Source organism: Ascaphus truei, chromosome 13 (genome assembly GCF_040206685.1).
Source record: "Ascaphus truei isolate aAscTru1 chromosome 13, aAscTru1.hap1, whole genome shotgun sequence".
Lineage (NCBI taxonomy): Eukaryota > Metazoa > Chordata > Amphibia > Anura > Ascaphidae > Ascaphus > Ascaphus truei.
The window spans coordinates 24,646,758-24,666,628 of NC_134495.1; the positions used below are offsets into that span (position 1 = coordinate 24,646,758).

Here is a 19,871-nt window from a genome sequence, read left to right on the forward strand (position 1 = left end):
TTTTCACTTTAAGGTCTACCACTAATCCTAAAACAGTCTTAATGTTCATGTGCCGTAAAATATCCGTTTGTTAAAGTGTACTTTAAATTTGTAATTACAGCAGGGGGCATATTTTCTAAGCAGTGCTAAGCCCTAAGAAACCATGTGGCCCATTCACAGATTGAGCTGTAAGATGCCTTACAACTTAGCACTGCTGAGCAAATATGACCTTAGATCTGTTAACTATTATATCCCTTATAACAAGTATTGAATGCTAGACTATAAGAAGGTAAGATCTGTGCAGTATAACTGTAACGTTCCATTGCCACGAAATGCATTTGGTTCTATGCAGCATTAACAGACAGTGAGGATTCAAAAGTGCAGCTCCACTTCAGAGCACAAAATTACCTTATGGCAATAGTAAACATTTAAAAAATGTATTGATTGAAACGTGATGTGAAAGTGACACAGTTTTCTCCCCCTATGGTATGGTCCAAAAGTGCCTGGAAATATTGATCTCATAGGTTTTACAGTAGAGAATACTGTGGGACAGGCTCTTTGCGACAAATACCTACTATACAGTGACCTTTATATTCTTTACATCTCCAGTTTACCGAAGACAGACTTAGGTAGTGTAATATTCCTCATTGAGTCTCCACTGAACTAAAGACCGGGTTAGCCAATGTTTATGGAGTATCTATCATCTAGATCAGTGGTTCCCAACTGTTTTTACACTGTGCAGCCCCAGCAAGAAAATATCTGTCCCGCAAACCCCTAGTTAATAAATCATATTGCCAAGTCATCAGACTGCCGCTAACGGAACTGTGTGACCGATCCCAGGTATTATAGTGTCCTGAGCTTGTGGGGGGAACACACGCTTAATAAAGCCCCAAACGGCACCTCAGTGTGCAGACAGCACAGGGTGGTATAGCTGGCACTCACTGTGGGAGCTTCCAAAGTCACGTCCCACAATGCCTTGCTGCTGTAGTGCAAAACATTCTGTGTGGTTTGACTTTGCGGGAGCTATACCATCCACAGGTGCAGTTTAATTAGTACTAAGCTCTACAGAGTGTAGAAGCTACAAAGGGGAAAAAGGTAGTCACCTCGCTGCTGAATGTTAAACACCAGCAGCTTCTTCTCACAGTCACATCACGTTCATTTTTCAGTGTATTGTATCTTTCACAAATACTGTACATTAACTTCTGCAAGGCGGGGGATAATTGTGGGCCCTTGGTTACATGGAGCATTATTTAAAACAAACCAAAGTCCATTTAATGTTTTGCTTAAAAAAAAAAAAAAAAGGAAGAAATGTATTTAATGAACACATAAATATCGATCTCTACATTCTAAGGACCACTTAACCCCTTGCTGCCAGAGTGAGCGCGGACACATTGTGCAGCAATGCATCGCAATCCCTTCGAGGACAGAAGCGGTACAACCATTTCACCTATTTCTTGTGGTTTCAATTGGACCTTTTCATGGTTCGGCAATGGCAAGCAGTTTTTAAGCAAGTTACATTAAAACTTAAGGAGATTGATTAAACATTATAGTAATGCTGTCCAGACAAAAAAATATTCAGTGATCCTTCCTCTTGCGTGTGCGACAAATAGACTTCCTTATCTCTTTCTTGTCCTGTCCCCTGTCTTAGAAGTGGGTTATTTTTCATGCAGAGTGTAAATAAATCTAAATACCTTACCCCTGAAGTAGAGCGGATAATATCCCCGCCCCCAGAATAAGTGAAAACCTTAGAAAATATCCAGACTTTCTATCAAGATTTTATTTTGTATCATCATAAGATGTCCTACCTCCTATAAAACCCAAGAACCCAGCTACATTTTTTTAAAATCAGAAAACTGGATTTGTTTACAACGGTCTATATATTGTACAGTATTTCACTTCTGTTTTTCTTAAACCTTTACACTTCATAAATACTTAAAATAAACATTATAAAAACAGAATTACAGTACATGTTGTTCAGTACGCATTTCAGGACTACCTGGGGCAAACAAAATTATAGAACACTAAACCATACCTGTGGATCATAACTTTGTTTTTTAAACCGTTAAATCTCTGGGCTCGGACGGCTGTTCAGCCTATTATGAAGCCTTCCGGACGATTCTAGTCCCTCAACTTACAAAGCTATTTCAGGCTCTGACTAATAACTTGGATTTTAAATGACCATATGTGGACACTCTTCTGTTCTTCATCCTGAAGCCAAAAGGACAGTAGAAGTTACCATCCAATCGCCTTTTTGATCGTTGAATGTAAAATATTTGCTTTGATATGGGCAGCGTGTTGGGAATCTGATTCTTCCTGATCACACCGGATGGGTTGAAGGCAGATAAGTGTCTGGCAGAAGAGCAATTAATCTAATTGACAGCACCGATAAACACAAAGGAAAAAAGCAATCATCTCCTCATTATGTGCAGAAAAAGCTTTCAACGCTCCAACTGCATTCAGGTCCTATAATAGCAAACTGACGCCGGGAATTATCAAAGTGGGACGTAGGGTATCGTGCCCAGTTTGGCGGTAACTGCCATTCATACCCTGATACAATTGATACCCTGACATCCAAAACCTATGCCAAATTAGATGTACTTTACAGGAACAAATCCTCCCTAAGTCTGCTGGTCAGAAAACGTATCGCACAGCAGATGCTAATGCCAATTATCGACTATGGAGACATAGTATACGGCTCGTCACCCCACACCCACCTTAGCAAACTTGACACCCTCTACAATTCAATATGCTGTTTTGTTCTCCAAGGCAACTACAACACACATCACTGCGAAATGCTCAAAGAACTAGATTGGTCATCACTTGATTCTCGGCGCAAAGTTCACCTTTACTGTCTTGCCTTCAAATACTTTCTGGACAAGCTACCTGCCTATCTGAACAAGCTCCTCACCCCTACCACATGCAGCACTTATCTGAGATCTGACTCCAAAAGACCCTTCATGGTCCCAATGCTCAACAAAGTATCCGGCCGCTCCTCCTTCCCTTACCGTGCACCCCAAAACTGGAACAATTTACGACTCTCAGATCCACCACCAGTTTAAGTTCTTTCAAATCTAAGGCTGTCTCACAGTTTAATCTGGTCTGTAACTGTTACATACGCCTATCTTATACTATATTAGTGAAAGCACTGTATGTTTGCCTGCCTGCCTGGATGTCCGGTGTCCCTAGCGGCAATCTCATTGGTCCCTTGGCCCGCCCGCCCCCGCACACCTCTCATTGGCCTCACACACTCACACCACCCCCTTGGCCCGCCCCCCACACCTCTCATTGGCCTGAGGCGGAGTGACGGGCCAAAGGTCCAAAAAAATAAATAAAACACACACACACACACACCTCTCCCCCTCCCCCCTCCAAATCACCTCTCTCCCCTCTCCAAATCACCTCTCCCCCCTCCCCAGCGGCATCACCTCTCCCCCTCCCCGCTCCAAATCACCTCTCCCCCCTCCCCAAATCACCTCTCCCCCCTCCCCAGCGGCATCACCTCTCCCCCTCCCCGCTCCAAATCACCTCTCCCCCTCCCCGCTCCAAATCACCTCTCCCCCTCCCCGCTCCAAATTACCTCTCCCCCTCCCCGCTCCAAATCACCTCTCCCCCCTCACCGCTCCAAATCACCTCTCCCCCTCCCCGCTCCAAATCACCTCTCCCCCCTCACCGCTCCAAATCACCTCTCCCCCTCCCCGCTCCAAATCACCTCTCCCCGCTCCAAATCACCTCTCCCCGCTCCAAATCACCTCTCCCCGCTCCAAATCACCTCTTCCCTCTCCCCAGCGGCATCACCTCTCCCCCTCCCCAGCGGCATCACCTCTCCCCCTCCCCAGCGGCATCACCTCTCCCCCTCCCCAGCGGCATCACCTCTCCCCCTCCCCGCTCCAAATCACCTCTCCCCCTCCCCAGCGGCATCACCTCTCCCCCCTCACCACTCCAAATCACCTCTCCCCCCTCACCGCTCCAAATCACCTCTCCCCGCTCCAAATCACCTCTCCCCCCTCCCCGCTCCAAATCACCTCGCTTCCCGCAGCTGCCACGCAGCGCGTAAGATGGCGGACCCCCTTCCTCCCTCGCGGCGCCGAGTCAGACGATGGCGGCGCCCGGAAGTACAGGTAGGTGTCGCTCCCCCACCTCCGGCGCCAAACGGAACTGAGAAAGGGCGCATCAACTGAGGTGTGTGTGTGTGTGTGTGTGTGTCTGTCTGTCTGTCTGTCTGTGTGTGTGTCACTGTCCACTGCCCCCCCTCCTGTCCACTGCCCCCCCCCCTCCTGTCCACTGCCCCCCCCTCCTATCCACTGCCCCCCCTCCTATCCACTGCCCCCCCCTCCTGTCCACTGCCCCCCCCTCCTGTCCACTGCCCCCCCCCTCCTGTCCACTGCCCCCCCCTCCTGTCCACTGCCCCCCCCTCCTGTCCACTGCCCCCCCCTCCTGTCCACTGCCCCCCCCTCCTGTCCACTGCCCCCCCCCTCCTGTCCACTGCCCCCCCCCTCCTGTCCACTGCCCCCCCTCCTGTCCACTGCCCCCCCCTCCTGTCCACTGCCCCCCCCTCCTGTCCACTGCCCCCCCCTCCTGTCCACTGCCCCCCCTTCCTGTCCACTGCAGGAAATGCAGGGGGAGGAATCCATGCCTTTGAGTCGCCCCCCCCCTGCCTTTGATGCCCCCCCTGCCTTTGACACCCCCCCCTGCCTTTGACACGCCCCCCCCCTACCTTTGACACGCCCCCCCCCCTGCCTTTGACGCCCCCCCCTGCCTTTGACGCCCCCCCTGCCTTTGACGCCCCCCCCCTGCCTTTGACGCCCCCCCCCCTGCCTTTGACGCCCCCCCTGCCTTTGACGCCCCCCCCCTGCCTTTGACGCCCCCCCTGCCTTTGATGCCCCCCCTGCCTTTGACGCCCCCCCTGCCTTTGACGCCCCCCCTGCCTTTGACGCCCCCCCTGCCTTTGACGCCCCCCCCTGCCTTTGACGCCCCCCCTGCCTTTGACGCCCCCCCCTGCCTTTGACGCGCCCCCACCTGCCTTTGATGCCCCCCCCTGCCTTTGACGCCCCCCCCACCTTTGACGCCCCCCCCCGCCTTTGACGCCCCCCCCCCCGCCTTTGACGCCACCCTCCCTCTCCCTTTGACGCCCCCCACTCCCTTTGACGCCCCCCCCTCCCTTTGACGCCCCCCCCTCCCTTTGACGCCCCCCCCCCTCCCTTTGACGCCCCCCCCTCCCTTTGACGCCCCCCCCCTCCCTTTGACGCCCCCCCCTCCCTTTGACGCCCCCCCTCCCTTTGACGCCCCCCATTTTTGACGCCCCCCCCCCCTTTGACGCCGCCCCCCCCCCTTTGACGCCGCCCCCCCTCCCTTTGACGCCCCCCCCTCCCTTTGACGCCCCCCCCTCCCTTTGACGCCCCCCCCTCCCTTTGACGCCCCCCCCCTCCCTTTGATGCCCCCCCTCCCTTTGACGCCCCCCTCCCTTTGACGCCCCCCCTCCCTTTGACGCCCCCCCCTCCCTTTGACGCCCCCCCTCCCTTTGACGCCCCCCCCCTCCCTTTGATGCCCCCCCTCCCTTTGACGCCCCCCTCCCTTTGACGCCCCCCCCTCCCTTTGACGCCCCCCCCTCCCTTTGACGCCCCCTCCCTGCCTTTGACGCCCCCCCTCCCTTTGATGCCCCCACCTGCCTTTGACGCCCCCCCCTGCCTTTGACGCCCCGCGCACACACACTGACTGACTGCCGCACGCACGCACACACTGACTGACGCGCACACAAACCCTGACTGACGCACACACACACGCACACACTGACTGAGGCACACACTGACTGTGTGTGCGTCAGTCAGTCTGTGTGTGTTTGTGTTTCTGCCTCAGACTCACTGACGCGCGAGCAAACACACAGTGACTGACGCACACACGCTACATGAAGCTGTAAAGGAGGGAGGGAGGGGGAGGGACTGGATTGATGTGAATGGGGGACAAACAGAGAGAGGGGGGAGGAGAGAGAGAGGAACGTGAACATTACATCCCGGGCAACGCCGGGTCTCTCAGCTAGTAATATATATTATCTGTAACTGTGCATGAAACGTCTTGTATTTAATGTATACCCTGTTCACTTATGTAACCTTGTATTCTTTGTCATCTTAACTCTATGCCCAGGACATACTTGAAAACGAGAGTTAACTCTCTATGTATTACTTCCTGAAAAACATTTTTATAAATAAATAAATACAATTCAACTCAGTAGCAGTTACAGTCAGAACTGGTGCTATTCCCCGAATCTCGCTTTGACACATCCCAGCGTAAAAGAGCCCAATCACATTTTGTATAGATATAAAAATACAGCACATTTTAGAATATTTAGTTACTCATTATGGGCTACTGTATGCCTTATATGTCCTATTTTGCCCTAAAATGGATACTAAGACAATGTGAACATGTACCTCTCACTGTAGATATGTTGCCTCTATTTTAACCTCTTTCTTTGTAGCATCAGATGTGGGAGTTGTTACAGAGAGAAATGGGAGTAGATAGGGAGGCGTTGAAGGATGCATACACATGGTCCAAATGTCATTCTCTGTAGAGTTCTGGTGGATGATGCCAGAACGCTGTGGCATGCATCTGAATTTTGTGTTTAGGACAGCGAGGGGGGACGGGGAAGGGACAGGACATTCAGGTGCAGAGGGTCAGAGCACTTCCAGAATGTCCTGTAATTGACACACTCTCAATTAAACACCTTCTGCCCAAGACATTACTAGAATTTTTTTATGGTTGACCGATTTTAATGACTCAACAAGATACAGGTTAATTAATTATCTGCTTAGCTACGAAGCCAAATGCATATACGCGACAAGTCAGTGCCGTTCTATGCTGGACGGAATGCAAGAATAGCTCACAATTCAATAATGATTAATATAATTACGACAATGCAGAGACGTGTTCAAAGCAGCAATCCCAAGTGCTAGTAATTTTGCTGAGATGTTTAATTGTTTTTGGCAGACTTGGAACCTTGGAGCCTCCCCCGTTCCACTGATAATTAAAATGTAGTTTTCTCCTCCCAGTCGAGCTCCGGAAGTACTGCAGTAAAAGTGGCAGGGCCAGCTTACTTGTAGGTTATGAAATGAGAAATGGCAGCGCCAGTGTAGCGTGCCAGTGGAACATGTGTTTCCACACATGTCAACTCTCACTGCTTTATTGCTTAATCAGTCTCATAGACAATCAGTGGTGTCCTATGGATAAATATCTGCATTTTTCCATGAAATTGAGATTTTACACTATAGCCCCCAAAGCTCACTGACTAAAACTGCATAGAGTTCCCAGCACTCATTGAGACGGTGGTCAAAAAGAAATGAAACCGTAGTAGCAACAAAATCAAATTTGACTAGTACACGACTAGAGGAAAAAGGAAGTGTTAAAACAAAATGCACACTATCACAATAAACTCAAAGTGTAGAGTGATGCCAATTACAGGCAGGCACAGAATCATATCTATACAGTAATATAAGTAGAAAAAAATCACGATAAAGCTACAGAGAAAAATATTTATGCAAAATAAAAAGAACGATTCCTGCGCTCCTACCAATTAGGCAAAAATAAAATAATAATCTCATGAAAATGTTATTTTGTTAAACCCTTTGGCCAAAGCATTTATAAGCCTGCATGCCACGATAAGGCATACCCGTATGCAGGTACCTACACTGAATATATGTAATAATTGTCCCATGGACTAGTGAATACAGTATATATATATATATATATATATATATATATATATATATATATATATATATATATAAATTGAAAAATTCAACAGCGCCTGGGTGTGTACTAGCCCCCTGATGAAACCCGTCAATCGGAAGAAACGCGTACACGTAGGGCACGTGGTTTCAAGGAGCTACGTTTGGTGGAATAGCTCGTGCGTCTGCTGCCAGGAGAGGGAGGATGTTCCCTGAGCCACACACAGCATCTAATGCTGGAACAACAGACTGTATACCTGAATTTCCAGAGGGACATCTGACTGTGATGCACCGGTAGCAGTGAGGTCTGATGTACTGAAGTAAACATTCGGCGAGCAGCTACTTGTTGGCGCATGGGTTTACCCATACAATGCTTAATTTGCATCGACAAAAAAAAAGGGGGGCGAAAAAAACCCCTTCTCCAAACCCATTCCCATGTGTGTAAAACAGGGGATATTTTCATTCTCCTCTTCCAAAAATGCTCCCAATATTAGCAAAAGAGTTAAAAAGCAGTTTCCCACGTTTGTAGATCCTCCGTGGATTGGATACACAGCATGCTGGCTGTCTTCAGTCCTTGGAATATCACATCTAAGAATTATTACATTTAAAAAAACAAACATTTTCCACTAGTATGAGCGCCCATTAGGAGGCATTTTTACTTTGTGATTACATTAATCTGCAGGGTAAATGCTATTTACTCCATGGAACCCTACTGTAGGTCCCCAGAAGGGCAAATTCCATTCTGATTTATCTATACGAACCCCAGGAAAAAAGAGCCGCTGGAATCGAAGGGTTAACAGAAGATATATTGATTTTGTGTGTGCTAAAATGTGCTACTTTTGAGTGAATGTTTGGCATAGTTCAGAAGCCTTTAGCATGAAAAAGGTGATTATCTGTGTGGGGGGCATTTTTATAGAAGCACAGCAGAGCACCTTATTTAAGAACACAACACCTGTTCAGCAACAACAAATTCCCTGGAGGTACAGTTCCACCCGTCAGGGGTCATCCCACTGTTAGCTGCATGTCTCTCCTCCATCTGCTGTGCTCTAAGTACCACCGCAGAATGTTCCCTTAAAGCAGCAATCCCGGCAGCTCCCTTTTTACATCAATATTATATTTTGTGTTATTGTCTCTGGAGCTATAAGGTCTTCCAATGTAGGCTCCATAGATATGTCCTCCAGGCTCTATAGAAATGTTCAATACCATTTCTCCATGCAAGTGGTTACTGGCAATGAGGAGAACGGTCTGCCAGTGTGTAAGAGGCATGTGCAGAGGTGCAACCAGGGAGACATATTTGGGGGAAAATAAACCATGGCTTTTCTTCAGCCCGTAGCGTTGAGCTATACAGTTTAAGGAAGCACAGAAATAAACAAACATCCTACCCCTGTGTAAGGGCTGACACACTTTCCCAGTCCCTATATGTAGGGTTGGGAGGAAAGGCCTATTGCCAACCTATGACCCCAAAGTCCAAAGAGGTACCTGTAAGCAGGGGGCTCTTTATGTCAGTCTCTGGGTTGTCTTTGGGGGGGCAGGCTCTGGCGGGTTCCAAGGTCTGCTGAGCGCTGGATGTAGAGGGTCCGGTTTCAGGGTGTCTTGCAGGCAGCATAGCACTTTTGTGCTCACGGTAACTGTTTCTGTGAGTCCTGCTGGCAACACAGTCTCTCTGTGCTCAAGAGAGATTACCTGCAGTTTCCAGCAAGAGGCTTTTCTACCTGTGTAATGAGACAGCAGGAGACTGGTTAATTATCTGTAGCTGCAATTAACCAGCTCCCTGCTGGACTCCTCAGACCAATACAGGCTTTCTATTGAAGCCCTTTTAGACAGGAGCTCTGCCCTGTCACACAGTGAATACACTGATTGACCCTAGAAAGTGCACCATTGCTGATTTAGAGACACAATTGATAATCGATATTTCTTTATTGATGTCATCATATAGCCAACCTGAACTCATTCAGTGTCAGAATATCGGTGACCACATCATGCCACAGACATTTTTTGCTATCACACCTATCGCATGGCAATGATCTCTTCAACATCTTCCCCCAATGAAAGAGGACGACCTGTGTCGCTGTTCAAATTGCTGCCCTGGTAATCTGAGTTTTGTTTTATCCTGCGGTAGTAATAGGGGGTTATTCTTTAGACCAGGGTTGCACAATCTTTTTTTGTTTGCGCCCCTCCCTCACTTTACCTTTTCTCTGGCGGTTTCTGATGTCACAACATCATGTGATGTTGCGTTGCCATGGCAACACAACATCATGTGACCTTGTGGCATCTACGGAGACGAGGTAAGGGACCTAGAGGCCTTGCGCGCCTCCCCCCCCCTCGTCATTTCATATAAATGTTGTGGGGAAGAGCATGGGGCCTCTGTAAGCTGTGTTTCCCCCCCAGAAAATGTTGCCCCCCCCCCAGTTTGCGCACCCCTGCATTAGACCTTAATAGTGCTGATTGAGACACTATTGCACATTAACTCCGATTTAAGTCAATAGGAGTTTTGGTGCGACAGTGCCCCAATCGTCACTATCACAGATGATTAAATAACCCCCTAGGTTTTCATAAGAAATAATATCCTACTGCATACGAGATCCTGGCTGCCACAGCCATTGCAGGCCCCTCCGACAGCCCAAGGAATGGGGCCATTTATAAGGCAAAATCGAACAAAACAAAAAAAAGCCCTTTAGCAGTCCAGTGAAAGCGTTTTGAACAGGTGACAGGATTCTGTATATGGAGATTTTGACAAATAACAGTAAAAAGAGAGATAGTCTTGAACATCCATTAAATCCCGACCAGCCTTCAATATTATGATAATTTATTCCTTTTCAAGCTCTCTGAGGTTTAGTTCAAAGATGTGAATAGAAAGTGTCTTTTTCCCCCAGCGAATGAGAAAACTTACTAACATTTTTTTTTTAGGAATATCAGATACCAACCCTAATATTCCTTAAATATGTTGTTGGCAGAAGTGAATAGTAGGGAAAAAAAAGATTATTTTTTGGACGGGATGTTGAGGTATTACATATGTAAGTAGCATTATTATTATTAATATAATTTATTTGTAAAGTGCCAACATATTCTGCAGTGCGGTACAATGGGGCGGGGAGACAGAGTTATGTGTATTAAGAGAAACGGTTACATACAAGTGAAAACGAACATGCACAAAGACATACAAAGAGGTAACGAGGGCCCTGCTCGTGAGCGCTCACTATCTAGGGGGACAGAGGGACAATGTTGAAACAAGGTAAGGGGCTGCTCATTATAGACTTTTATAAAACTTTTCAGTCTGCACCCCCCTACCTGCTCTCCCCCCCCCCCCTTTACCTTGTCTGCGGCATCAAATGACGCTGCGGAGTCACGCGACATCACGTTGCCATGGCAACATGATGGCACGTGACCCCGCAGCGTCATTTGACGCAGTGTTGCCAGATCAAAGCGTCGCCCGAAGACGTCGGGCGACAAGGTAAGTGAGTTACAGAGGCCTCGAGCGCTCCCCGGCATTTCATTTAAATGCTGCTTTGGGGAAGAGCGCGGGGGCCTCTGTAATCGCCGCCCGTCCCTCCCTCCCCACCCCCATAAAATTTCACGCCCCCAGTTTGGGCACCCCTGCATTACAGGATGGAGTTTATCTCAGGTTGGAACATGGCCCAGCCCAACACCTGATTCCATTAAGGTTTGGGGGGGGGGGGAGGGTGAAGTGGGTGTTTATATATGGCTGGGGATTGGTCCAGCCAATGGGGCTGGAGGGGTTGGATGTTAGAGATAAGGCGAGTAGACTTCCTTGAAAAGATGAGTTTTCAGAGTGTTTTAAAGTATTTGAAAGCTGGGGGAGCATCTGATGGTGCTGTACATGGTAGGGAATCCCAGAGTGAAGTCTTGCAGGCTATCACTCTCATGTTTACACTATCAAGCTTTACATTGTTTAACAAACATTTACATTGAATAACGGCACTTCTAGCAAACACACCAATCACATTCATTTCCTTCGGGATTAAATAGACTTGAGGACGGAGCATGTTTTCAATTTAAAAATGGCTGCGTGGCTTTACACGTTAAATCAAGGATATGGCATAATAAATATCCCCAGCATTACTGTACCAAGGGACATCGTAGCCTGGGAAATGCAGATAAAGTGCGTATAGACGTACATTACATTTCCATTTCCCGTTGCACTTGAACACCAAAGTTTAATGAATCAGCATCAGAATCTCAAGATGGTGCACGGAAACGGAGAGTCCCAATAGCTTGATACATTGACCATGTTTAAAATTCTGTATTTTGTGTCTTTTTTACAGCAAAATTGGGCTTGACACATAGTTATAGGTTGCTTGTAATTGCCATAGAAGGCCAATTGGTCCTGTTTATGAAGAAGACCCAGTGCTAATGTGCTTAACAAAGTTATACATAGTTGCATACAGAGTTACATAGTAGATGAGATTGAAAAAAAGACATATGTCCCATCAAGTTCAACCTATGCGATAATGTAGATGACAAATACTTATCCTAGATTTGTATTTACAATTAAAATATGTAAACCCCAGTGAAATATCATCCAATGATTTCTCATAGGGGGGAAATTAAATTCTTTCCTGACTTCAAATTATGGCAATCAGATTACTCCCTGGATCAACATCCTTCCCATGTTTACTTATTTGTTATATCCCTATATACCTTTCCTATATAAAAAGATATCCAACCTTTTTTTTTTGTTGAAGAGAGCTATTGTATCTGCCATCACAGTCTCCATGGGTAATGGATTCCACGTTAACTGCCCTTACTGTAAAAAACCCTTTCCTCCTCATTTTTCGACTGTCTTCTTAAAAACAAAATCCCTCAACCAAATAAGTCAATTGGGGAGAAGGATGTCTCCTACATTCTCCAACCAACTCTGTCTGATAAGTGTTTTAAACCCATTATGGGAAGAAAGGACTTACTTTCTTTACCCCATTATTACGTCATACAGTGGTCCGGCTACAGCAAAGGATTCTGGATAGCAACATGCCAATGAGCACCTAGAACCAGATTCACAGAGGTTTGTTATTGACTTAACAAGGAGAGCGAGACCTGTATGCAATGCGTGGAGGGATACCTGTGCACAAAAAGGTACGCACCTGAGATAACCGAGATATAGGCTAATGTTAATCATTTGAATACACTTTGCTAAGCCAAATTAGCATATATCCCAGGTATCTCAGGTGTGTTGATTTTTATGCACAGGTTTCTCTCCACATGTTGCGTAAAGGTGTGTTTGAGAGGATATATTAGCCACTTGGGACTCTAGTAAAATAATACAGAATTTGCCTTTTTCTGTAAACATTCTTATTTGAAACGGCGGAGGCCTCACCTCTAATACATTTTATTGTACACAACGGCAGATATTTTAAAATTGCACAAATGCCTGGTACCTAAAAGTCCTAGTAGCCATGCTGGGCCTGGAGAAGTTTAGATGGATTGTAAGTTGTGATACCCTGTACGGGGCCAACATGGGACTTCTTGACAGATGAAATATAGGGTCAGATTTATCAAGCGTCAGTACGGTTTAATGCACCCAATCTGGCGTTAACGTTTTTTCCAATCAATGGGAGATAACGCAGGATTAGGTGCTCAAGGCCAGTCCTCAAGCCCCCCCCTCCCCCTCCCCACCAAAAAAAAGGTCAGGTTTTTGGTATATCCCTGCTTCAGCACAGGTGGCTCAACCGGTCCCTGCTTCAGCACAGGTGGCACAATCAGTCTCTGCCTCAGCACAGGTGGCTCAATCAGTCCCTGCTTCAGCACAGGTGGCTCAATCAGAGGCTCATTCTTTGACTGAACCTCTGTTTGAGCCACCTGTGCTGAAGCTGGGATATCCTGAATACCTGACGGGTGGGGGGGGGGGGGGGTGAGGAGAGCTTGAGGACTGGAGTTGAGCACCCCTGCTCTAAACCAGGGGTGCACAACATGAGGAGGCTGGGGGGGTGAGATTTTCTGTGGGGGGGGGGAGAGGGTGGGGGCGCGGCTGTTACAGATGCCCCGCACTTCCAAAAGGCATTTAAAAGAAATGGCGGGGATCGCGCGAGGCCTCTAACTTTACTTGCCTGCCAGCGACGCGTCTCCATGGCAACCAGCAGCAAATGACGCCGCGGGGTCACGTGACGTCACATGATCCCGCTACGTGATTTGATGCCGGAGCCGTGGGGGGGGGGGGGGGGGTTTGGTCGCGAGCCGGACGGTAGAGGAGACAGGGCGGCGCATGAAGGAAACTTTGTGCACTATACCTGCTCTAAACCATACTGGCGCTTGGTGGATCTGCCTCATAGTGTACAGAGCTTTCCAGACCTCATAGGTGTCTTCTTCAAGTGAAAGCCTACACATGTTCAAGCAGGTACCTCTGTATTGCTGCAGCGTAGGACATCGTAAAGACTCCCAGAAACAGGCGTGAAAAAGCTTATCCAGCAGCACTTCCACATAGCAAAATGTGTATTTAAATAGTCAAATTGGGGACAGCACCTTAAAGATTATTTCTTATTTTTTTTAGGGGTGGAAAAAAAAATACGACGAGGCCACACATTTTATCAGCCACATTGCTTGTGGGGATGAGAGAAGCCGCATTTAACTAGCACTTCACACAATTATTTGACAGTGTATTTTTTAATAAAAGCATTTACATAATGTGTAACGCTCGTATTCAGGAGGTGTTAGAAAGACATTATTAATTACCACATTTAGCTAAGGACCCGTTTTTTTCCCCCTATTTGGAGGAGTCCCTGTCGTCCATTAGCGACAGACTTTGTTTTTAGCTTTTAGAAGCTATGATAATTTTTCGGCCGCCCGGGGACATTGCAGCATAATTGGGTTATTAATGGATTCATTTGTTATACAGCCTTTCATGTCATAAACAAAGAAGGTGCCAGATACTATTTGGAATGTTATTGCAGCTGTAACGATTTTCTCTCGTGCTTTGGCACGTGTGTAACGCGTAGCTCACCACAAACGAAGCGTGACCGCGGTGCTGAGGTAGGGAATTGGTTAACGCCGACCCACAGCCACGCGGGCGCGCCTAGGATGCAGAGTGGTCGTGCAAGCCAGGTCAGGATAATAGATGGGAGAATAGTTGTAAGTGCTTGCCAGGTCAGGAGTGGAGAGTTGCAGATCGTCGGGGTCCGTAGCCAGGTTCAGGATAGGAGAGTATCGGATCGTTGGAGTACTTAGCCAAGGTCAGGACTGGAGACGGGAGAATGGTCGTTCGTAGCCGGATCAGGAGAGGAGAGGTGCGGAGTCCAAGGAGATAAGCAGGGTCAGGTAACAAGAGGTTAACATGCACTGCAAGGTCACGGAACAGGAATGCAGCAAGGCACGGCGTCACACTAGACTATGCTCAGCAATGAGAGTCTGCAGCAGGAAGGTATATAAAGGAAGGAGCTCCAATAGCCAGGCAGGGCGGAACCAGGAAGTAGAATCCAATACCAGGAAGTAGAATCCAATAGGCTGCTGGTGCACACAAGTCTGCCCTATGATGCAGCCAGATCAGGGATGGGGGCGGAACCGATCGCGTGCCGACCCGCGCGCATCACGGAGGTCAGGGGCGAAGGCTAGAACGCACTTTACTCCCACACCGGTTCTGTCAAGCAGAGCGGGGGTGGAGCTTGGAACGCGCATCAGCGGAGAGGCTGGACGAGCGCACCCATCATGCGCCCGAGTGGGGGGCGGAGTCAGAACCCGCGGAGAGTCAGGCCGTGCAAGATCCGCGCGCGCGCTTAACATGGCCACGAGATAGCGCATCCTGGGTGTCAGTCGCGGAAGGGTTATTGAGGTGAGGAGACGGTCTGCGACCGCCAGGATGGCGAATCCTCACAACGTGTTGGATTTGCATTGGAAGGGACACATGGGGCTATTTACAGTATTAAGAGGACATACAGTAGGAAATTTTTTGGGGGGAGAAATTTCTTAGATACTAGAAGTTAAATTCAGCGGAGACTGGGTCATTTCATTGACTCAAATAACAGGACTTCTGTATGGGAAAGAGTTCTGGTTGTATCCGAATACAGGTTTCCCCTAGCAAATTCCAGTCTCTAAAAAGCATCATACAATGCATGCAATACAGCACAGGTATTCATAGAGAGGTTCATGCAAAAGAATGACTGTGGAAAGGTAGGAAGGGAATAAAAGAAACAGCACACGGACTGATGCAAAAATGGATATTTAATCAGCCATAGAACTCAACGTTTCAGTTGCCCAGCAACCTTTGTCAATTTATGTATAAAATGTTTTCCCAGGAAGTAATACATTGAGAGTTACTTCTCGTTTTCAAGTATGTCCTGGGCACAGAGTTAAGATGACAAATAATACATGTTTACAAATACAGTTACATAAGTGAACAGGGTATACATTACATACAAGACATTGCATGCACAGTTAAAGATAATATATAGGTGAGGGCCAGCTTGTCAGCCGAAACATTGGTTTCTATGGCTGACTAAATACCCGTTTTTGCATCAGTCCGTGTGCCCTGCTGTTTCTTGTATTCCTCCGTGGCTTTCTGGGATTTGCAGGACTTCCCCTTCAACTAGGATCACCGGCATTTTTCTCTTTTTGATCTTTAGGACGTGTGCCTGCAGATCTCCATCCTTGGAAGGGTAGGAAGGGACCCATTGTCATCTAGTACGTTCAACAATGTGCAGAGGACTTTGTAGTAGTTCTTTCATAGACCTCAAGCTTCAAATACCTATTTTACCCTTTTGATTTGTGAAACCCCTCAGTGCAGGGAGATTTATACAAGGACTTTGACATGATGTGTGAATTATCAGTAGCCTTGGATCTATTGTCGGAGTTGAATTCATAAATATACAAACACACAAATACCCAGCAAGCTCTCAGAAACCCCCCTATATTACCACAATATATATATATGTGTGTGTGTGTGTGTGTGTGTGTGTGTGTGTGTGTGTGTGTGTGTGTGTGTGTGTGTGTGTGTATAAGTGTCAAAAGGAGTGCTACTGGGCGTGGCTAATTGAATAAAACAAGAAACAAAGAAGTCCAGAGCAACATCCAATGTGACACAAATACACAGTGAAATACCTATATATCTCTTCATTTAGTTAACCCTTTAGCCAAAGAGTATAAGCCTGCGAGCCACTTTCAAGGCATGACCATAATATCGCAGGTCCTAACACTAACTGATTAAAATCCTTATTTACCTCTATAATTAGAGGAAGGACCATGCTTCCTCTAATTATAGAGGTAAATAAGGATTTTAACCAGTGTATTTTTGTCACATTGGATGTTGCTCTGGACTTCTTTGTTTCTTGTTTTATTCATAAATAATACAGCCCAATCTATTTCCTTTGTAAGTGTTTTTGCCTACTGTACATGTGTGCCTTGTGATATCCGAAGCCCTAACAGGATGAGCCGTAGGTCAAGCGATGTGAAGTCCTCATCTACATGTGCACCCACTCTTGTGCAAGGATGGAGTTCTGTTAGATCCCTCTTTAGCATGCTGCCTGTGATAAAGAATGAATTATCTCCATTCAAATGAACAGGACAAAAAAAAAAAGCAGCTTCACAGCATATTGAAGAAGGGTCTAAATCTCTAGGGGCCTCTCTGGAAATGATAGACGTGTCACTTTTATGGACTATGCAGCTCCTAAAAGTGCCTCTAAATTATTATCTTTGCCGATTTCAGTGTTCGCCAGCCACGTTTGTTGCATGTAATGTATAGCGTGACAGGTTTATGTTCGCTGATACGCGGTAGAATGTTTGATGCAGGAAATATGATGACAAGAGAAAGAGGATTGTACAGATGGAGAAGATGTTGTTACCGCCCATCACGCATGTTAACGCACAAAATAATGCAATAAATAACGCGGGCTCTCTCCTTAACCACTGGTTTCAATAGCACCGCTGGTAAATAACACACCAGCGTCCCTGCAACGCATTGTGCTAACTGGAGCAATAACATCTGCTACTTCTGTATATTGTATTATTTATATTGTATTGTGCACATTTTATCTCCTCTGTAAGGCTGCGAACCCGCTGCGGCCGGCGGGGCGCGCGGCCGCGGACCACCAGACCCTTGCCCGAATGGTCCCTGCCCCCGCTGCCTCCTTCCGGCAGGGCTGACTACGTACTGTGACGCGTCAGCCGGCCGATGCTGCAAGAATCTAGTGATTTTTGGCGTTGACGCGTCACGTGGTACGCGAGTCAGGCAATGGAGAGGAGGGGAGGGGAGGGGAGGGAAGGAGCTAGATGGGAGGCGCCTTGGGCGGGGAGCAGGGAAGGAGCTGCGGGTTAAAGTGTGTGAGTGAGTGTGTGTGTGTGTGTGTGTGTGTGTGTGTGTGTGTGTGTGTGTGTGTGTGTGTGTGTGTGTGTGTGTGTGTGTGTGTATGTATGTGTATATGTATGTGTATATGTATATGTGTGTGTGTATGTGTATGTATGTGTGTGTGTGGGGGGGTGGACAGCACCACGATCAGATCCCGCCCTCCTCCCTCCCACTCCCGCCCCCCTCCCGGCTCCCTACCGACCGCATATCGCGGTCTATGTCTGTCAGCGCCCCGCCTGTCTGCAGTGCGGGCGCGCTGACTGAGGGAGCGGGGCCTTAGCCTAACTCTGCCTGTATGTTACATGCTTCCTATACTGCTCATTAGGCAGCTAAGTATCTCAACATGGTAAGCCTGAGAGACGTATATATAATGCCTCTTTTAGCATAACTTTAAAGCAGCAATACTACTTTCCCCCCTTATATAATTCTATATCCTTACCTAAGTTGGCAATCGCTTGTTGCACCTGTTATTAATCTGTCGAAATCCTGCTTGTGTGCCTAACATAATGGCTGCCTTTCAGTTCAAAGCAATCCTTCAGTCAGTGTAACTTCACTAAAATGTATCCTTATATTACTTAAGTAACATGATCTGTTGTTACCGTTTGCAACTCAAACTGCTGGGAACATTGGCAACAAATGATCACAAACAGGAAAGTGTTGCAAATATCTTGCACTGCTGGGGAGGTGGGCTAAAACCTGCTATGGAAATCAAAAGATGCTTTAAAACTCATTAAAAATGGCATTAAAAAAAAAGTCACTTATCTAATACTACAGAACTGATTTTTTTTTTTTTTCCAATTTTTTTTAATTGTTTTTAGAGAGATAAACAACATATAATAGACATTGTTATACATGTACTGGTTGAACATTGACACTTGTGGTAACTACAGTAGGCATCAACAGTCTATTATCTCTGCTTAAATAGAATATTTGTTTTAACATATTACTTGTGTTATTGTCATATGTTCCCACAGTTTGGAATTTATTAGGGAAGCAGGCGCTTCAGAACTGATTTATTTTAATAACGATTTCACATGTTTTGCTGCTTTGTGTCTTTTTTTTTTAAATTGAGTACCGTCTATTAATCAGTGCAGAAGTGGTGTATGAAAGAGGACACTTAACCCGTGGATTCTAGTTACAGAATACTGGTGTTGAGCAATTCCTAGACTGGTATATCTGGGATAGACTGGTATAGAATTAGACCACAGAGTGAATATTAACGTCATGTTTTTTTCCCTTTTCTTTTAACTCTCCCAATGTTTCCATGTTGTACGAGTGGCCCAACAAATAAAAATGTGGACGGAGAAGTGTGACAATTTTTCACGTCGCCGTTGCAGGTCACGGATTTAACAACTGAGCTCTCCGATGAACGATTCAAGGGGGATGTGACCTGCCAGGTTTTAGAAGGGGAACGAGCAGAGAGACTGAGGGCATCACGAGAGGTTAAGGATATGCAGGTATGTGTTAGCCCATGATGTCCTTTTGGTGGCCAAACAGTGGTTGAAGGGATATAGTATGTCTGTTCAATAGATACTGTAACTTTTAGAATAGTAAATATACAGTAAATGCAGAGATGGAGAGTGTGAGCTAGTAATAATGATACCCGCTTTGAACTGGGAGAATCTGGGTTGAGACCCTCGGTCGGCTCTGTATGACCTCAGACAAGTAACTAAGGGTCATAGTGACTAAAGGGTGCTACTCCATACACCTTACAGACCATTTACCAGAAGGTGTCTTCTGGTATAGCACTGCTTAGTTAACATGGGCCTATGTATCTCTGTGTACCGGATTTACTGGGATAATAGGAACAGACGCAAATGTCTTTTTTGCCATACGTTTTTATATTCTGGACACCTGGGATTTATCAGTAGTCATGGAGCTAAAAGCACGAA

General features: G+C 46.8%; 1 protein-coding gene across 4 annotated transcripts in view; it reads left to right on the forward strand.

Annotated features, from left to right (window-relative positions):
• The window catches only part of MYO18B (myosin XVIIIB), a 345,583-nt gene that overhangs the window by 182,556 nt on the left and 143,156 nt on the right, over window positions 1-19,871 (forward strand). For all 4 annotated transcript variants that reach the window (XM_075568959.1, XM_075568956.1, XM_075568957.1 and 1 more), the window contains one exon: window positions 19,317-19,436. In XM_075568959.1, the coding sequence (XP_075425074.1) occupies window positions 19,317-19,436 (120 nt within the window). The remainder of the gene's footprint in view (window positions 1-19,316; window positions 19,437-19,871) is intronic.